Here is a 19960-nt window from a genome sequence, read left to right on the forward strand (position 1 = left end):
TGGGACTGGGTACCTGTTAATCCCCTTTTTGAGGACGAGAAATCAAATGGTTAGACGAATATAATTGCTTCAAGGGTTTTATTCCAAGAGTTTGACTTTTTAGAGTTTGATCCAGAGTTTGATTTTATCAGAATTGTGTAAAGCAATTTAAGTTAGAATCGCCGATCGGTACAATAGAGCTGAAAGATGCATACTTATCGATTTGCAGCACCAAGCTCATTCTGAAGAGCAATACAATACAAATTATGTACAACCAGAGGTGAAAGAAGTTATATACACAGAGAGAATAGTTTTGAGTTTGTAAAATTGAGTTTGAGAAATACTTGTTAAGACTGAATGTTCTATCCAGCTGTAGTAAAAGACTTCTTGCCTCAAATGCACTCAGCCATTTCAAGTACCATGGCGGACTTCTGCTGGCTGAACTTGACGTATACAAATGCTAGTGGATCGTTTTCTTGGCTAGCCTCGTGGAAATTGTGTGAAATGAGTGTGACAATTTCTTAAGGTAAGTATGACAAAAAATATAAACAAAATCGAAAAGGAAAAATAAAAAAGTTCGGAGTGCGAGGGTGGGACTCGAACCCACTCGTGTTGATGTTCTGTTTCTTCTAGGTGATAGTTCGCTGCACTAAGTTAACTTATGTAGAGCAAGGTGTTTCGTTTCAAAGCTTCGTTCTTTCAATATTAAAGTCGTAGCTAATTAAAAATGGAGATCAACAAATTGAACGGTTTCGAACCGAAACTCCCAGTTCTGATGTTGTATTAGCGGGCCGCGCAAACTGCCATGTACGATGCTACAAAAATTCAGCTTTCATTCAAATATATTAACTGTCCGCTTGATTCAATTATAGCTGGGCTTATATCGGTGGCCATGTTTTCAAATAGTCCTGCTTCGATGTTGAAAAAAGATTGACGAGAAAAAAAGGAACGGTTAAGATTAATAAAGAGAGGGAGAAAATAATAAAGTGTTGTTTCTGACTTGAAAAAGCAACAAATTAAAAGTGACAGAATGAAGAAATTGATGAATAAAAGAGCTACGCTAACCTAAGCCATAAAACCACCGAAACCAAACCACGCACAGCACAATAGTGCTTGTTTTTGTTTGTTTAATCTGACAGAGAATGGAGACAAAAACTCAGCATAAAAACTCGATTCACTACGTCACGTTTCCTCAAAAGATAAAGCCAGGATGTATAATTAGAAATCAAAGGTTGCCACAGGAGAATAGAAATGCACCAAATCGGAAAAATTAGCAAAGGAAACTGGTATATTCGATATTAAATTAGAGAATAATGAAGTTTAAGCTGACCTGGTGGGCACCTTTAATACGCAAGTCTATTGGCGACTAAATTTTAAATTTGTCTGTCTATTCGATTAAATCACTCAGAAAGAGAAAAATCTGCGGGTATCTTTGAACCTTCGCGTCTGAGTTTTTCGTGCTCCGATCTCTAATACAAAAAAGTGAATTCCCTAACAAAAATACGGCGGTGATTAAATTAACGTGCTTCCCTGAAATCAGAGGAAAAATTGATATTAGAAGACAGTTGCTTTCAAATTTGTCTGATAATACACCACAGCGTAAGGCCACATGTAAATCTTTTCGATTTATATTGTATAATTTTGACAAAATAATCATGTACAAATTATCCCAATTGAAAAAAATGAGAAATTAAATCAGATGAAATTCTGGCAGATCAAAACGACGATATAACCACTAAAATATAAATTTGGTAAACACTTGCCATTATATAAATTTCTGAATTGACCAACAGACATCCGGAGTCTCAAAAAATTCAGTTGAATTGCCGAGTAACGGCACCAATATTTTCAATAATCGACAAAAGTTACTGGCCTTGTTGAATTTGTCAAAAACAGGCTGTAATTGAGTGAAACTTTAAATTTTTGCATTTATTTCTAACCTCTGCTTCTCATTTAAAAACTGCTCTGAGCACTTAGAAAATTAGTGAAATCATCTGGCAAGCAGATTTTTTTTATTGCTGCGGAAAAGTGTCATAATTTCAACTCCAGTAATCTAATATAAATCTGGTTATTACTACTGATTAAACTAATGTGCTTAAATGCTCTCGCTCCATTCAAGTGATTATAAAACGCGGTAATTTACCCAATACCATTTTAACAATCCTGCCACCTTATCGAATGCCAATTTACCCAATGCACTTTGATCTTTTCGTTCAATAATTCGATCACAAATTAGCAGTCGCTATTATAAGGATGTCTCAACATTCTTAGTGGATAATATAATGCCACACTTGGTTGTAATAGTTTCATATCAAGTCTTACAAACCGCTGCGATATGGTCATGGCCCTTAGATTGCATTATCTTAAATGGGTGTTTTGGTAAATTTAGCAAAACAGTAAAAAAAAAAGGAATTGGGTAAAATATTATCGGGTCAAATGGCAGGTCGGGTATAATGTCATAGGATATAATGGGACTGGGTACCCGTTAATCCCCTTTTTGAGGACGAGAAATCAAATGCTTAGACGAATATAATTGCTTCAAGGGTTTTATTCCAAGAGTTTGACTTTTTTAGTTTGATCCAGAGTTTGATTTTATCAGAATTGTGTAAAGCAATTTAAGTTAGAATCGCCGATCGGTACAATAGAGCTGAAAGATGCATGCTTATCGATTTGCAGCACCAAGCTCATTCTGAAGAGCAATACAATACAAATTATGTACAACCAGAGGTGAAAGAAGTTATATACACAGAGAGAATAGTTTTGAGTTTGTAAAATTGAGTTTGAGAAATACTTGTTAAGACTGAATGTTCTATCCAGCTGTAGTAAAAGACTTCTTGCCTCAAATGCACTCAGCCATTTCAAGTACCATGGCGGACTTCTGCTGGCTGAATTTGACGTATACAAGTGCTAGTGGATCGTTTTCTTGGCTAGCCTCGTGGAAATTGTGTGAAATGAGTGTGACAATTTCTTAAGGTAAGTATGACAAAAAATAAAAACAAAATCGAAAAGGAAAAATAAAAAAGTTCGGAGTGCGTGGGTGGGACTCGAACCCACTCGTGTTGATGTTCTGTTTTCTTCTAGGTTTCTAAGTTAACTTATGTAGAGCAAGGTGTTTCGTTTCAAAGCTTCGTTCTTTCCATATTAAAGTCGTAGCGAATTAAAAATGGAGATCGACAAATTGAACGGTTTCGAACCGAAACTCCCAGTTCTGATGTTGTATTAGCGGGCCGCGCAAACTGCCATGTACGATGCTACAAAAATTCAGCTTTCATTCAAATATATTAACTGTCCGCTTGATTCAATTATAGCTGGGCTTATATCGGTGGCCATGTTTTCAAATAGTCCTGCTTCGATGTTGAAAAACGATTGACGAGAAAAAAAGGAACGGTTAAAATTAATAAAGAGAGGGAGAAAATAATAAAGTGTTGTTTCTGACTTTAAAAAGCAATAAATTAAAAGTGACAGAATGAAGAAATTGATGAATAAAAGTGCTACGCTAACCTAAGCCATAAAACCACCGAAACCACACCACGCACAGCACAATAGTGTTTGTTTTTGTTTGTTTAATCTGACAGAGGTCTTCTTTTCAAATCAGTGGAGTGTTGAAGAAAATAGTTAAAAAAATCATAAATAAAGTAGAAATGAAAGGCATAGAAAGAAGGAGCAACTGTTGGTCGACAATTACGCATAGAGATATTGATGACATCTGTGATCTGTTCAGCGCCGAATTGACAAGGCGAGCAGATAAAAACAAATGAATGAGAAGGACAGAGAATGACAAAGACTGAGTTGTATTTGGGCCCGAAAAAACAAGGTGAGCGGCTGGCCGGATACTCTAACATGTCTGATTGTTCTGTTGCTTTTCTTATTTTCAATATTCTTATTCTCAATATAGCAGAAAAAAAGGAATAAGGAAAGTTGGAGGCAACTTAGCTGGACTCGAACCGAGAAAAGAAATGTTCGTTCTTTCGTTAATTCTTCCACGCTTTGTTGACCACTGCTCCACTTTCCTCTTCAAGACGTTAGAAATTTGTTGCAGCTCATTGGATGGAACGAAAACACCTCAAGAAAATAAATACAAAGTTGCTGGAGTTGGACTCGAACCGTAGTTGTGTGTACTTCATTACACCATTTTTGTGCTCTTTGCAACTGTGCCATTCGACAACTACTTTTGGTTATCCGACTGCCATCTCAGTTCTTGCTTTTTTTCTGTCGTTGGGCCCATTTCTGTTGTTTGAGAGACTATGATCTTTGACATTGATTATCCGGGATTAAACTGGGATTGATCCTCCTTTTCTTTAATTGATCAATATCTAAGCAGTCATCTTAGCCACTAGTCTATTGTGTATGTGGCCAGAAGATTTAGTAATGGAGATGGTCAAGAGTGCCTTTGCAAGAGTTGAGCGGGCACTGTTGTTTCCTATATATCAAATCTGATACAGAGAGTATGTTGTGTTTGATTGCCCTTTGAATATACCCGTTGTCCAGTTTAATCTGCATTTCTCTGACTGACTTCATGTTTACCTCTTCGTGGAGTTTTTGAATCTGGTACAATCTTGGCTTTCGAAGGCAAATTGGTAGGACTCGGTTTCGAACGTTTTGTATTTTATTGATAAGGTCATGTCAATGATCCAGCCTGCAAGCATTTGAGTACAGAAATTGTGGTCTGATCCAAGATTTGTAAACCGAAATTAGACTTTCTTCATTAACATTTAGGTTACTAAGCTTCCAGAGTTGAAATAGCCTGGTGTTCGCCCTTCATACTAAATCATTGCAATGTTCATTCCTACCCAAGAACTTTACTGATTGTGTCTTCTGAATGGATATTCCTTTTATGTTGAGTTCTAGAGAAAATTCTTTCTTTGAGGGGCTTTTAAAGATCAGGTAATGAGTTTTATTTGGGTTAACTTTGATTTTGAGTGAGTCGCACCAATCAATGACTGTTCAATGCTGATTGGAGATGTTCTTGAATTAATTTGGGGGATCATGACCTATAGTAGAGGGCAAAGTTGTCAGCGAACTGTGAGATCTGGGCTTCTATTTGAGGCAAAAGACTGACGTAAATGAGAATGGGCGCAATTACGCACCCTTAAGGTACACCAGCTGACGGATTGAAACTATCACTGACAGTGGAGTTTATCTCCACGAACACGTTCCTTTGCGATAAAAAAGAATTTATCCACCCTATGACTGAATTATTTAGCCCAATCGAATTTAAATTGTGCACGAGACCTAGGCGCCATACAGCATCGAAAGCTGTTTCGACATCCATGCATACGAAACCAACCATTTCCAACCACTGAAAGGCTTCACTGACCTGCTGATTGATATTAATGAGGTCGTCTGTGGTGCAGCGGTGTTTCCTGTAAGCACTCTGAGTCTCGCGGAATATATTTTGGCTTTCACAATGTTCCATAACAATGTTTTTCACAAGAGTTTAACATATTTTGGCTATGCAATTTGTAAGACTAATTGGTCGGTAGTTTTCAGCCTTCGATCGGTCTTTGTCTTGTTTTGGTATCATTTTTATCTGGGATTCTTCCCAGTTAACTGGAACATACAAGTTGTTTATGGAGCTAGATATGAGCAGACAGGCAATGGCTTTAACATTCTTAGGTAATTCTTCAAGGAGTCTGTAGCAAATTTTGTCCCGCCCAGGGCATTTTTTTCTCGTCTATTTCAAGATTTCACCAAACTCCTTTGTTGTAACCAAACTCCTTTGTTGTGAAGCTGTTCATTATGTTCATTTGTATTTATTATTGCTTTGGTTTCATTTTCAATATTGTCGCACAGTTCAGATATTATTGATGATTCCGTTTCATGATTTTTCATTGCCTTTGAGCAGCTGCTTCAACATTTCATTTTTCTCTTTGTCTGTGACCACCACGCAATCTGTAGAATAGTTTTGGGTATTCTGCTGATTTTGTTTGGGATCGTTTTTATTAGTTAGTTCCTTTATTGCTTTCCAGAATCCTTTGCTAACCTTATCACATGCCCTTTTCAAGACCTTTGCTCTTTTTCTGTCTTCTAATCGCCTCATTGATAGTTTAACTTCTTTCTGTAGATAATTTATCTCCGTTCTTAAAGAGGTATAGTGATCGTCAGCTGAAAATTTGAGCTCTTTTCGCCTTTTCCTCCTCAGTTTTATCAGTTTTTGGGTCTCAACACTGTAGGGGAACTCTTTCTTGTTGATGCAGGAGACTTCTAAAAGATTTGTGTATTAATTCAATTGAACTGCTGCTGAACTGATTTAATTCACTCTTTTTTGGATACTTCGCAGGCCAGAGATTTGATGATCTGTGCAATTTTCGTTCATGTTCTCTAAACTTTCTGTAGTTGATTTTTGATTTTAGTTGAAAAATTTTATCTTCTTAGTTTCATTGTCGTATTTATGATCGCTGCCTAAATCTTCTGATACTTGAAAATCGTTAAATGGCGCAAAAAGTGAATTATCGCAAAAGTGCAGATGTAACATATTTTTGCATTTTTCATCAAATGACTGACAGGTGTAATAACAGCAGCACCAAGCTCACTCTTTTTCGCATTAATAAATTTAAACTTCCACTCACCCCTTTTTTTAAAAAAAAAACAAATTCTTGCTTCTTTTTAGCACTTGCATAAAATGCGATCGATGACGCTGGTATCACGGCTTGCATGACTGAAAAAAGCAGCAAAAAGCGTCTAGAAACCGCCGTCATTGAGCCACTTAATACTTGCATCCACTAGTCTAATCTCCTCATTTAAGTAGAGCTATCAAATGCCAACTGCTCAAAAATACTGCGACTTATCTTCATTCAAATATAGCTTTCATTTATTCGAATTCTCCCATCTGCCTCTGAATTAATGCTAATCGTCATTTGAAATCATTGTGACCTCTTCGTAAAGAAGCAACACAAACTCGAACAACTAAGTATTGAAGTCGATACAATTGACGTCTTTGTCGTCCTTTACTTACTACCTTCGGAGTAGAATAAACACAACAATAATGGGTGCAATTTTTGGGACTATCGCACGAGCAGGAAAAGAAAGGCAGGCCACCAGAACTTTGTACAATTTACTTTGTACATGCATTTGACGTAAACATGCCAAATAAAATATCTGACATGTATCATACGATGTATTCTGGTCTGTATACAAAACTCCAGGGAAAAATATATTCATCGTTGGAGTTTCCAATTGCAAGAGCACAATGTCAGAAATTAGAAGTGCTCATAATCAGAATACCAAAAACTCAGAATCACATCTAGACCACTAATACCAGAATGTGAATTTTTTTAAAATCAAAATTAGTTCAAGTTGCGGTGCAAAATTAGCGGTCAGTAACTTGCACACCAAAAACTGGAAAAGGTTGTATGCTATTTTTAAGGAAAGACTGCGATGAGAACACCTGAGTGAGAAATAGAATCAAACCAGTGTCAAAATTTCCGACATACATGTCACAATCTATTATGACTTTAAACACGCTTCAACAGAAAAGGCAGACTACCTCTCACTGAATTCTCAGATAACTTAATTAAACTCAAGTCAGAGGTAAAATCAATTAGGAGTGTAATCTGAGGTCACCGCGGGAACGCACATCCCCATTTCAGTTAATGCAAAAATCACAGCTAAAGCGCTAGAAACGACTTGCCATCGCATTTCAAGCTGCGCCCGCCAAAAGATGGTAAACTAACGCCAACTGAAATTCAGCTATAAAATTGCGCTCGAAATAAAAATTGTTCTGGAACTAAATGCAGAAGAAGTAGCACTAAATATACAATTAATGCAACAAACAGAAACGTTATTTAGAGCTATTTTTATCTTAAATACTCGTATTAGAGTTATTTTAGTCCAGTCAATATCAAGGCTTCGTTAAATCCTCAGAATCCCATTAGTCGTTGCTTTATTAATGCAACTCTAACCCCGATTCAAACAGATACTTTAAAATAAGACAAGTAATGTATCTACCACTGATTGTAGTGCTCATTTTTACTAACTAATCGCAATTCAAAATTCATTTCATCAAGGAGGCGTCGGTTGTGCTATATCTGGCCAGCATTTCATTCTATGCACAAAAAGTTAGAACTTGGAAAAGCAATGAATTAATTCAGCACTTCATGCCTGATAAAACTGTCTGCAGACGCGAGTTTTATGTGAAGACAGCAAAGCCCGGCATTTTGAAAGACAATCGATTTCCGTCGCAAAGCGGTTCAAAAGGGCACAAAAACCCCAAACCAACAGTCGGAAACAAACACAAAAATTTTTGATCGACAAAAAATGAGCTTCACAAAATTCAAAAACTTTTCACTTTTCTAGTCCTTTCAAGTTTAAGATCTGCTTAGGTACACGGACAACATATTTATTGGATTTAAAAACTTAATCAAATTAGTCTCAAAAGTAGCTCAGAGAGTAGAGAGCATATCTATTTTAAGATTAATCATACTGCGGGACAGGATGTTAAAAGTGGGAGAGATTCCTGTGGAGTGAAAAACACCATTCTGCCATATCAGTATAAATTTTACATTCTTAGAAGAAAGAATAGAAAAATTTCTTATAGAAAAATCTTTACCAGTTGAATGTTTAATAAAACTGAGATCAAGAAATTGTTATTTCGGTTTCGTTTATAACTTGAAAAAATGCAATAGCTCCTTAAATTATAATTTAGCCTAATTGTTGTGATAAACTTATTAAATACTTTCCGGTTGAATTGTGACTAACGATTATGAAAACACGGCAACTGAGCCAAGCTCTGCAGGGACAACTGATATTTCTAACTTTCCAATTCTATGACTTCAGCATCAAACGCCTATACTGCAACTCATTGCACAGCGAACTTTCACAGAAGTGTCACCAGCAACTAAACAGGATGAGCCGAGCAAATTGTGGAGAAAATTGAGGAGACCATAAGAACTTCCATTCGAGCCTCAATCTAAGCTATGAAGCAGAAAATTTGTTGACTGACTCGAAAACTTCGATATCCAATTCAGAGACCAATGCGGTGAAAATCATGAAAGCGCGGATGGATAATCATAAAAAGGTAGAAAAGGATCAAATCTATAGTGAACGAATAGCGGAACTGCGAAGTTGTCAGGCTGAGCAACTACTAAAGTATAATCGCAAGGAACACTTCAAGATATTCAAAATTCCAGAATCTAACAATGCAGATGTGAATGGTTGCACCTGTCCTGAATCAGTTGAGGCAACAATTGAGGAAGCATTAGAAGCTACAAAAATTTTTGGAGCTAAAGTAGAGGTTACAGATATTTCGATTGCTAAATGGGATCAAGCCACTTTTGAGGTTTTCTAGGAGGGTCGCAAAAATAGAAGTCATTAGAAAGAAGAGGCACCTGTATAGAATTGAAAATGGAATTCAAATTTACGAAGACCTCAGCAGAGCGCGACAGACTTTCATTAGCCTGATGAAGAGTGACAACAGAATCAAATCAGCAGGGACCAACGAAAGGAATATTTTTTTTGTTTCAAGAAGACCTTAAAGTGTACAAAATTACTGATTTATTTGATGGCGCTATTGATCTGAAATATGATATCGAGGACGGACTTAATTGTTTTTGTCGATAAGTTATCGCATATAACATTCTCTGATCAGTCATATGACTTTATTCATTTTTCAAAGAAGCCCTCTGACTTTGTGCCAGTTTTATGTGTTAATGTTAGGTCTGTTAAGATCACTTAGATCATCTGGAAGTACTTGTATTATGTCTCGAGTTTCCGACAATTCCTTGCCTTACAAAAATCTGGTAATCCGATCACGATGATCCAAATGTTTATTTATTGCATGGCTACATAAGCTATCTAATCAAAAGCAGAGAAGAAATAGGAGGTGGTGTGTGATGATCCCAGCCCGCGAGGCGTGAACGTTTTAGAAGTGTATAGTACTAAACTAGCAGAGTCGGTCTATCGTCGCTTAGATTTCAAAGGCCATAAACAGCGCATAGCTGTTACATGCGTCAAACCAAGACAGGACCAATTTGGATGTTACCTCAGCTAATGAGCCCTTTATTCTTACGGGGGATTTCAATAAAAATACCTGAGCGAACAATTTGTTAGTCAATAAATACACAAATGTTGTCAACTAACTCATTCCATTTATCGGAAAGCATTCCGACTCTCGACTCATGCCACTGAATCTTTGTCAACGAGCTTGGATCATCTCATTTATCAAAATGTTACAGAACGAACAGTTGAGGTCTCAGACTTCCTTTTTCCGTGATACATCGTTTTTACAAAAGAGGAAAATAAACTCTTATCTTAGAATTGGAAAGTTGTTCTTCAAGTACGAAGTTTTTTCAATTGCTAATGCTCACTCTGTAAATGGGTCCTTCTATTTGCTCAACGAAGGCTTTCAAAGGATCACCGACAACTATAAGTCAAACAAAAACAAATCAACACGCCTAAATGGTTTTCAGATCGGCTGAAAAACCTCAGAACAAAAAGACACAAGGCTCATTGTTTTTGGAAACAAAAGAGTAACAATAATTACTCCCGCGGACGTTTTTTTGGCCACGAGAGGGTACTTCTTTAAAAAATCAATCCTGTAATGGAGACTCAAGACAAACGTAGAAATCACTTAAGGATCTACGTGGCAAATATCATCGCAATCATACACCATTTTTTGATTCTTGCTCAAACGTTCACGGGTCAACCATGGAAATCACTGAAAGATTTAGCGACTTCCTTACCTCAATTGGACGCGATTTTAAAAACTATTCCGCAAGTTGAATTGCCCCGATTAAAAACATCAGATAAGGCAATGTATCTGCAAAAAATTGCCCAAGGTGAAGTTAAGTCAATAATTGATAAAAAGGATAGCAATTTTTCGCCTGGCGAGGACGAAATTTGTAAAATATGGATCATACTTGATCATAGTAAAACTACATCACCGGTAACTCTGGAGATTCTTACTAATCTTATAAACCGATCCTTTAAGGAAGGCATATTTCCAATCATTCTCAAAACAGCTAAGGTTATTCCGCTTCACAAGAGTGGTTCAAGATCTAAAAAAAAAAATTATAGACCATCATCTTTGCTAATTGTTTGGATTAGGATATTCGAGAAGGCGATGTTCAACATAATTTATGACTTAATTGAAAAATTCCAACTTCTGTATTGCAAAACATTATGGTTTTCGAAAACAGCATAGTAGTTGATGCCTTGCTTGAAATTACGGACCAGTTACGTCTCAACATAAATGAAGATCTGTTCAGAGTTTCTTCCTCGATCTCCAAAAAGCTTTCGGCACTATTGAACACATCTTACTTGAAGCTATAGGCATTCGAGCAATTGTCTTGGAATGGTTTACATCATACTTAGATAGATGTCAGCAACTTGTGATTCCTACGGTTTATCTTCGTGTTGGAAAAAAAAAATTACCTGTGATGTTACCCGCGGTTCAAATATTCTGAGTATGACACAATGTTACTGCTATTGCTAAAGTCGAAGATCTTGCAAACAAATCAATTGTTAACCTTAAAACAGTTCCATTAGATATCAGATCAGGTGCTTCCAGCATGAGCTTTAAACTGGGTGGCAATAGTGTTAAAGTTGAACCAGTTTTTAAGCAGCTTGGCGTTTTTCTTGATGCAAAATAATCCCTTCAATCACATCGATTTTGTACTATCCAAAATAAGTAAGCAATGCCGCTTGGTTGCAAAATAAAGATACTATGTTCCCCGTAAACCAATTCTGAACCATTATCGAAGCAACATCAATCCGGTTACAAGGTACAAGTTTTAGTACATGAAGTTATTCATCTTCAATGCCAATACTTATTTCCCCAGAAAAAAAACTTGAAGTTCATTTATTTCAGAAAAAAAGCAATCATTCGCATGATATATTCGGCCAAAACAACCTCTTAACTATGTATGAATTTTACATCTACGAATTACTTGAATTTATGCTAATATCAATCAAAGGCCATCATTGTGAAACTTATTTGAATAATCAATTTCACTCTGAACAATAAAAACCGACAAGACGGTCAGCCATAGATCTTGTTCAAGAACCTCTGTTAGAAAGAAAAACTGAGAAGAAATCAGTTTCGTACAGTGTATCAAACTGCACAACATACTTCGGATATGCAACATTCTCACACGTAATCTTAATTGTGCAAATATCTTGAAAACAAAAAGGTTTTCTCAACTTTAAGGAAGCCTTTTTGATTCAAAATGAAAACATATGTTTGATCAGTAGATATAGATCAGTAGATAAATCCGGAAGAACGGTTGCTATGGGATCAAAAAGCTCTACATATAGGAACATAAAAGAGCACAGCAATACTGGAAAGGTGCGATCACACCATTTGACAAATATTGAGCGACTGCGACTTTACATATTACCGAGGTATTTCTGTGCCTGCATTCACTGCTTAAAAGCGAATTAGAAATTTTGCTGCAGAGATTAAGCAAATATTTTGATCGAAAAAAATCAAAGATGCCCAAGCCGGGATTCCATACAGGTAACTCCTAAGCAGACCAAATCTTCGTAATCAAAATGCACCTCAAACACTCAATCTTCTTTTTCGAATTGCAGCGAACCCTTCGGCTATCTCAGGTCTTCCACAAAACCGAATAAAACCTCCACAAGTGGCCTAATGGACCACAAGAATCACAATAGCAGTAAACTGGAAATATATAGCATCTCTCAAAGTTAATGTAGCTGTGAGGCAAGGTGTAGAGCTGGTTAACTGACGAAGTTCTTATGGTCTTCTAGGATCCAAGTTTACTGCTATCCTTTGATGGAGGAAGTATACTGTCAACTTCTAGTTTCGCGGACAGGCTATTTAGAACTAAGCTTCATAAAAAGCAGTGAACGAATAACACCATTCAAAGGCAGGCCTCTTTAAGATGTTCTTATGCTTTGCCAGAGCTAATGCAAAGCCCGAGCGCAAAACAACGTCATCAGCACGAATTGACTTATGGAGGGGATAAACATCAGATTTGTCTCAGCGTAGCGTTCAACTATCTTGGCAGATTCATGTGTCGCAACTGTGACATTACTCATAAAATTGACAATTACATTAGAAAAGAAACAACGGTTTTCGGCATGCGTGAGGCACTGATCAGGCAGAAACATAAATTGTACTTAAGTGAAAAAAAACACAGAGGATGGAAGCACCTCAAACATGTACTGCCACTGAACGGTGTTGGCCACGATGATGTTACCTTATGAAACCCAAAATATACCACAAAGGAATGCGTGGGGTTAGGGACTTGATGTTTGCAAAGAAATACGGACTAATTGCCACTGACTCGCCTCCCAGAAAGAAAAGTTTTCTTCCCACTGACCTTTAGCATGAGTTAACTCATAAAGTTGTCGGTAACTTTGAAACAATACGGATGATTTCGGGAGCCAAATCCCCCCAAAATGCAGAGAACTTGTTCAAAGTTAGGCAATAGTATTTCAAATCACATCAATCTTTAAAAAGCATAATTGTTCCGACCCTCTTGAGGGGGGAGGAACTATACACTCAAATGGGTTTTTTTTGTTCCGTGAATTTTCGCCGCTCGATATATTCATCGTAGAGAGTTGAGACTGGTATCATTAGAAAGCTCGTCCAGCGTAGAATATGGAATTAAAAAGATTTTTTAAAGTTTCGTTTTCTACAGGGAGTTATCGAGGTTTAAACTTCTGAGAAAAGAAGAGTGAATTCACGTTGTTTTTATTCACATTTTCCGGAATTTTTGCCTAAATTTTCGTCAATTTTGCTAAAATTTGTTATAATTCCTAAGAATAGTGTCGTTGATTTGAAGACAAACAAGCATTGTTGATTGTTTTGATTTAATTTTTTTGGTCAAAAAATCTGGATAAACATTTCAAAATTTAGCCTTTTTCATCAAAAACAGCACAAAATAAGCTACTTTAGTCCACTTTGATTAAATTTGCCGGTACTACACCACCAATAAACAGCCATACAATCTTTGTAGACTCAGAAAAGGGCTATTCCTACTTCAAATTCCGCTGAGAGTGCTCTGTAATTAAAACTTTGCCGCTTTTTAATAAGCTGTACTCGTTTATTAACAAAAATGCAGATACTCGTTTATTAACAAAATACAAATAATCTATATCTACGATATTCGAAAAATCAATAGTTCCTAACGGACAATAAGCATTAGCAGGGCTAGTTTTGGGCCATTCTTGGACTGTTACAATCCAAAAAAAATCGGGTTGTAATCAGTCGGTCTTTTTTTTTTTAAAAAAAAAGACTTTTTTTTAATAATAAAGAACAGAACATATCAAATCAAAGCTCAAGAGTGATAGGTCCAACCAATTCGCTTGCTAAGCAGCTCCAAGCTAAGGCATTTAGTTTTTTAATTGAAAGTTTGTGGTCGTTTCTTTTTTTTTAAAATAATTGGCTTTTCAATAAATAATGGCTTAATTAACTTTTCCTCTATTTTTTTCTTAATTTGTTCAACTTCCAGCTTAGTGTCAGCAAAGAACGACTGCTTCTTCTTTCTACTGATTTAACATTTATTCTCGGTTGCAGTTTTAAGCCTGAAGTTATTGTTTTCTGGCTTTGATACTACAAGATTTCAGATTTTTGTTTGTTTTGATATTTTCCAGTTTTTCACGTTTTCTAATTTTGTCACATTATCACATTATTGACAGTTCCCATGTCACTTTATTCGCATTCAGAACAAGGCACAATTGAACATATTAAAATCCTGAAAGATATACATCATCCTTTTAACGGCCTCGACGCCTCTTTCTTGAAGAAATCAATTGAATTTTTTAATTTTGTCTCTAACTGTCATTTATACTTTGTCGTTTCGGTCGTATGAAATTTCCTGTATAGTGATAGCTTTCATTGGCTTTTCATGGAAGAATAGAAGAACCGATATTCTGATATTAGTAGATAGCTGATGGCTTTCATGACTTCGAAAACAATCGTTTTCCAAAATTAAAAAAAAAACTTTTTAACTTCGCAATTTTCTTTTTGTGTTTCTTTTTGTTACCTAATCTCGTTAGTCAATTACAGATCAAATTTGACATTATAGGTGTTAAGGGAATAAAGGGGATTGGTGTCCCAAAATCTTTTTTTAAAGAATTTGTTATGACCTTACTGGCTTCGACACCGATTTTTTTTGTCATATTTGACGTTCTTTTTGTAGATGCAAGAAATATTCTGGATAATTACAGGTCTCGAGCGTTCCTTTTCATGAATAAACGACCCTATTTAAATAGCTCTTTTTGTAATTAATGCCTTTCATGACATTGAATGTTATTTTGTTTCGAAAAAAAATTTAAAGTATTACATACTTTAGCACTTCGCCTTTTTGTCTACTTATTACCTAGTCCTACTAATGAATGGCCACGTACTACATTATAGCTGTTTGAATATGGCGCAATCAAATATATTCTGAGTGCCAAAATTTGGCCTGAGGGTTTTGACAGCGTTTTCTGGCAAGTTTCAATTGAAATTTTGTTCTTTGTTGTTCATTTTAGCCGCTTTAAAAATGAATAACGACAGGTCCTACTGCCCTTCTATAGAAGCAGTGGTATTCGTAAATTTGTGGTAATATTAATTGATTCCTAATGGTATTTATTACTTTGAAGTTAACTGTTTCAAAAAAATAAGTTAACTTTTTTTTACTTTACTGTTTTTGTTCTTTTTTTGCATAATTGTTACCAAACGTTTTAATGGACTGGTCGCATATGTTTTCTGGTGATTTATAAGTTATGTTTGTTTAGTTTTAGGTTTATCTGACGGTACGTTGACTTTGTTATTAAATTTAGTTTTTAAGAGGGACATAAATTTTTTGATGTAATTAATGTTTGTTGTTGTTGTTGTTTGATTTTGCTGTTCGTCTTGACTCGCTTTCTTAATATTGACATATTAAAGCAATCTAATGCATCAATTTTTACTCCACTGAGTTATTTGCTTTGGAGGCTATCTTATCGTTCATACAGATTTTTTTGAAAAAGACTTGGGCTTTTTTGGGATTCGCAAAAAATAATTTTTGGGTTTTTCTATCTGTTCCCCATTTGGTAGACAATTATGCCAAAATTGTGGATGGGCGGGGTCGGAACCTTATGTGCCATCGCACATTACCGAGCCGCCTTGTTTGTATAAAAAACCATTGAGGACCTAGTGATCATTCCCACTCAGCAATTTAAGGGTGGGAAGAGTTTTTAATTTGGGGGAAAAACGGAGAAGAATTGATAGCCATTCGTCAAAATGAGGGTAAATTCGTCCAGAAGCAGCTAAATTTTATCCAAAAAATTTGTCAACAAAAAACTCCATACTCCAGAAATCATATCAATTCTCACAACTTTTTTATGATAATAAAAGTCAAACTTGTCAAAAGCTGGAAAATTTGGTGCAGATCTGGCCGAAAAAGTCAGCCAAGATGATTAAAATATAAAAGGAAACTATAATAGTCTCATATTAAAAATCTAGTACCACGGTAAATCAGTAGTACAACAGAGAACTTTTATAACACTGACTTTGAACAGCTCCAAAATGGGGTTTTCGTTGAATAAGACGCCGAAACTTAAAGACCTTAACAAGGAAACAAAAAGAAACGCGTCATAAAATCGTTCTACTAAAATACTATACAATTGAAGGGTTTTATAACGATACCTTTAGAAAACAGCACGTAAAGTCCTGCCAATAATAGGAGGCTGGAACAAGAAACATCCGCGAGCAAAAACTCATGTTAACTGGTACTAATTAAATAGTCAAATGGAATAAAAAAGATAGTGCGAACAAGAATAGCTTGTCTCTAGATCTACAGTATCAACTGAACCGTCAAATGAATTTTAAATCGATCCAATTCAGACAAAATATACTTACTTGGAACGCGCAAGCCGCTAAATAAATCAAGTCTTCGGAAGAACATGGCAACCTTCCAGAAGCAACATCACTCTTCACAGAATGGTAAATAATTTTTATAGCACTCAAATCTGACACTTTTGTAACACAAGGCGGGTAACACATGACGTTAACTCTCAGCTTCAACATTGCATGTTGGTTTCCAAAGTTTGGATTCAACTTCAACAAACTTTTCAATTTAGTATTACCATCAAAAACAATCGCCTCGCTTTCCTTCAAGATTTCGGAAGTTGTACCGATGTAGAACAAAGTGAAATATTTGCATTCCTTGATTTTGAACAGACTGAGACAGCGATAGAGGACAAATGCGGCCGTTGCTTTGCGAGGCATAAACATCTTTTCGTCTTTGTCCATAATTGTGACCAGAATCCACACGTCATCTTTCAGCAAACTCATCTGAAAATAGATTTAATCGTTTCACGTCACCTGACTGACTCATTCTGTGCATCAATTCGATTCTCAGCTAAATCAATGAACTACATTGCACTTTCAGTGGTGGCTAATTTTGATTCTTACTGGTTACTTGAAATGTTTAGTGATCTGCTGATGAGTTCTGGAGCATTAAAGATGATTTAACCTCAATTATTCTTCCTAAAAACCCAACAATTCCCTGCTTGTCTTCTCACTAAATTTACTACTGAGCGACAAGACTAGATATAATCAAGTTTTTACAGATGAAAGCGTAAATGTGACGCACAGGAAATTCGGCATTTAATTAAAGGCGTGCATATATTGACCGAATTTTCGTTCTAACCATGTAATGCTTCTCTGTTCAATAGAAAACTGCTCTAAACTTGCAGAATTCTTCAAATTCTTCGCAGTATGGAAGTTTTAAATGAGAAAAATTCTTGGTTTTAAAATTCATTGGTTGATTTAGAAAACTATATCAGCAGTCCATCCCACCAAACGATTCATTAATTAAGATAGCCACGTATTTGGACCGACACAATTGGGTCCTCACTTTGGCCCTACGAATCAACATATTCGGTTTTCAATTTATCGGTGGCACCCACTGATTGAATTTTATTTGATTCTTGCAGCAAAGATTTTATCTAATTTTCAGTAGTTGCTTAAGTTGCTCGCGCAGGCAGCATCGTAGCAGAATGATTGATGACTACACTAACTGACTGAGCTAGATTATCGCAAAGGGGGAGAGATATAAAGAGAAACTCGTTATTTCTCCAGCTCATTAGCAGAGTAATTCGCTTCTATGCCTTCTTCAAAATTTGTGAAAAAACCTAACACCACCATGGCGCTCAATGGCTTCTGTCGCATTATTAACAATGATTGGTTGCCGAGGAGAAGTCGCTGTAACATTCGCTGTGACTCAATTTCGCATGACGGGAAAAATACCTCCAAGACGAGCATTGGTAACAACCAGAAAATTTTGCTTTTGAAATAAATGGGATTAACCAGAGAAATAAGAATGAGGATAACTTCGTTAAAGTAGAGACGATCAAAAATTAAAAAACATTGCCGACAGATTGCCGGAAAATAGCCGCTTGTAGCCTTCATTGAATTGAAAAAAACTAAAGAAATAAGATAGACAGATCGACCATCAGTCCTTTAATAGACCACTAACTTTTTGGGTTGGATTAGCACTGTACTGGGTATATTAGTATTGGGCATATTAGTTTGGCACTACTTAGATGCACACTATTGATTATTAACTCGTTAATGGTCATAAAATTTAAAATTCCATAAGTGAGTTCAGAAGTCATTTTTTAAGTGAGGTAAGTCACTCAAATGACCTAAAAGCAGAAATGACGTCATGCACACCAATCTTAACTGCAAAGCAGTAGACGTCACTGAAGTCACAAAAAGTCAATTCCGAGAAGTCAGGTCGTAAGAATCATCGACGGAGACGACGAATTAAAAAACATAGCAGGACAAGTTGTATTAATTTATGACATGGCAATCAATTACTCCACTTTAAAAGGCAGATGACAGCTATTAGTAATGAGACTAAGCATAAAGCAACACAAGAACGACAAAAACAAGCAAGACTAAAAACTCAAATCTATTTTTTGAAAAGAGAGGATCATCATCAAAAACAACTGCTATGAACTCAAACTGCCAACTATATTACTCTATTTCTCATTAGCAACCTGTCATCAAATGTCGATGAGTCCTCTCACTAATAATATTAAATTATCAGACAAAATTAACCAAAAATTTTTGGGAAAAAGCAGCTTCAAAGTTTGAGACAAAAGCAGTGTCAAAGTTTTCGAGAAAAAGCAGTGTCAAAGTTATGAAAATCACTAGCTATTACTTCGCGCCATTAATTAGGTTCTTTTATGCCTCATTAACAACCAATCAGACCTGTCATTGATGATACTAAGTGATAAGACAACAGATAATTTTTTTCAAAAGGAGGCAAAAAAAATAAAATTTACCAATATTTTATGACAACAAAAAGTGACAACAAAAGTCATTAAAAATGTTAGCTGCCCCTTAATGAATTCAAGCAAAGGCAAAAAGGCACAATCAGAACACATATGTACCGTCTTAAAAGCACTGAAGGAGAGGAAACTGCAAATAGAAGTCAAATTGACGCACCAGAAAAAAAAACAATCTTAAAAAACCACCAAATTGTTCAAAAACCAATTTCTCACTCCACTTTAAAGGTATTTTGAAAAAAGTCACGCCTCAAGCCAACTCCATTTTTCGATCCCTTTACTAATTCAGTGTGACCAAAATCACCCTTCTAACTTGACTTCTCTCTGACGTGGAAAAGCCGAAAAAAGCGTGAACAGATCTTAAAAAAAAGACAGCGCACCAATACAATTCAAATTCTCTGAAATGCAAAAAAACACGATTTCCCCAATAATAGCCGCTATCGCTTCACGGCTATTAATTATTTCAAACATCACGTTTCAGAATCCCAGTAGGCGATGTTTTTCTTCTTGTCGATCAACCGCTGGCAGTGTTCTCTTTACGACTTAGTGTCATAGCTAGTAATAGTCTTATCGCCTAAAAATCTAACAGGGCAAGAACTTAGTTGACTCTAAAAACGTAAAAGCAGAAAAAAACAAAATTCTACGCGAAATATTTTCTACATGACTAATAATTCGTTTGTGGAGCACGATCTAGCTCAACAAAACCATACTTTCCACAACCAAAAAATTGATTATATACCCTTAGGACTAA

At 36.0% G+C, this 19960-nt stretch overlaps 2 protein-coding genes across 3 annotated transcripts in view; one reads left to right on the top strand and one right to left on the bottom strand.

Annotated features, from left to right (window-relative positions):
- The window catches only part of LOC142338241 (uncharacterized), a 70471-nt gene extending 53244 nt beyond the window's left edge, over positions 1–17227 (bottom strand). The window contains exon 1 of one of the 2 annotated variants that reach the window (XM_075387918.1): positions 17015–17227. In XM_075387918.1, coding sequence (XP_075244033.1) covers positions 17015–17206 — 192 coding nt within the window. In that variant the 5' untranslated portion in view covers positions 17207–17227. Of the gene's footprint in view, positions 1–16771 lie in introns of both variants that reach the window. The other variant, XM_075387910.1, reaches the window with a different exon arrangement.
- LOC142338233 (uncharacterized) overlaps positions 8623–19960 on the top strand; it is a 232055-nt gene continuing 220717 nt past the window's right edge. Inside the window, exon 1 of the mRNA XM_075387898.1 lies at positions 8623–8651. The gene's annotated coding sequence lies outside the window, so the exon portion shown is untranslated. The remainder of the gene's footprint in view (positions 8652–19960) is intronic.

This window comes from Convolutriloba macropyga, chromosome 1, assembly GCF_964194025.1.
Source record: "Convolutriloba macropyga chromosome 1, txConMacr16.3, whole genome shotgun sequence".
NCBI lineage: Eukaryota > Metazoa > Xenacoelomorpha > Acoela > Convolutidae > Convolutriloba > Convolutriloba macropyga.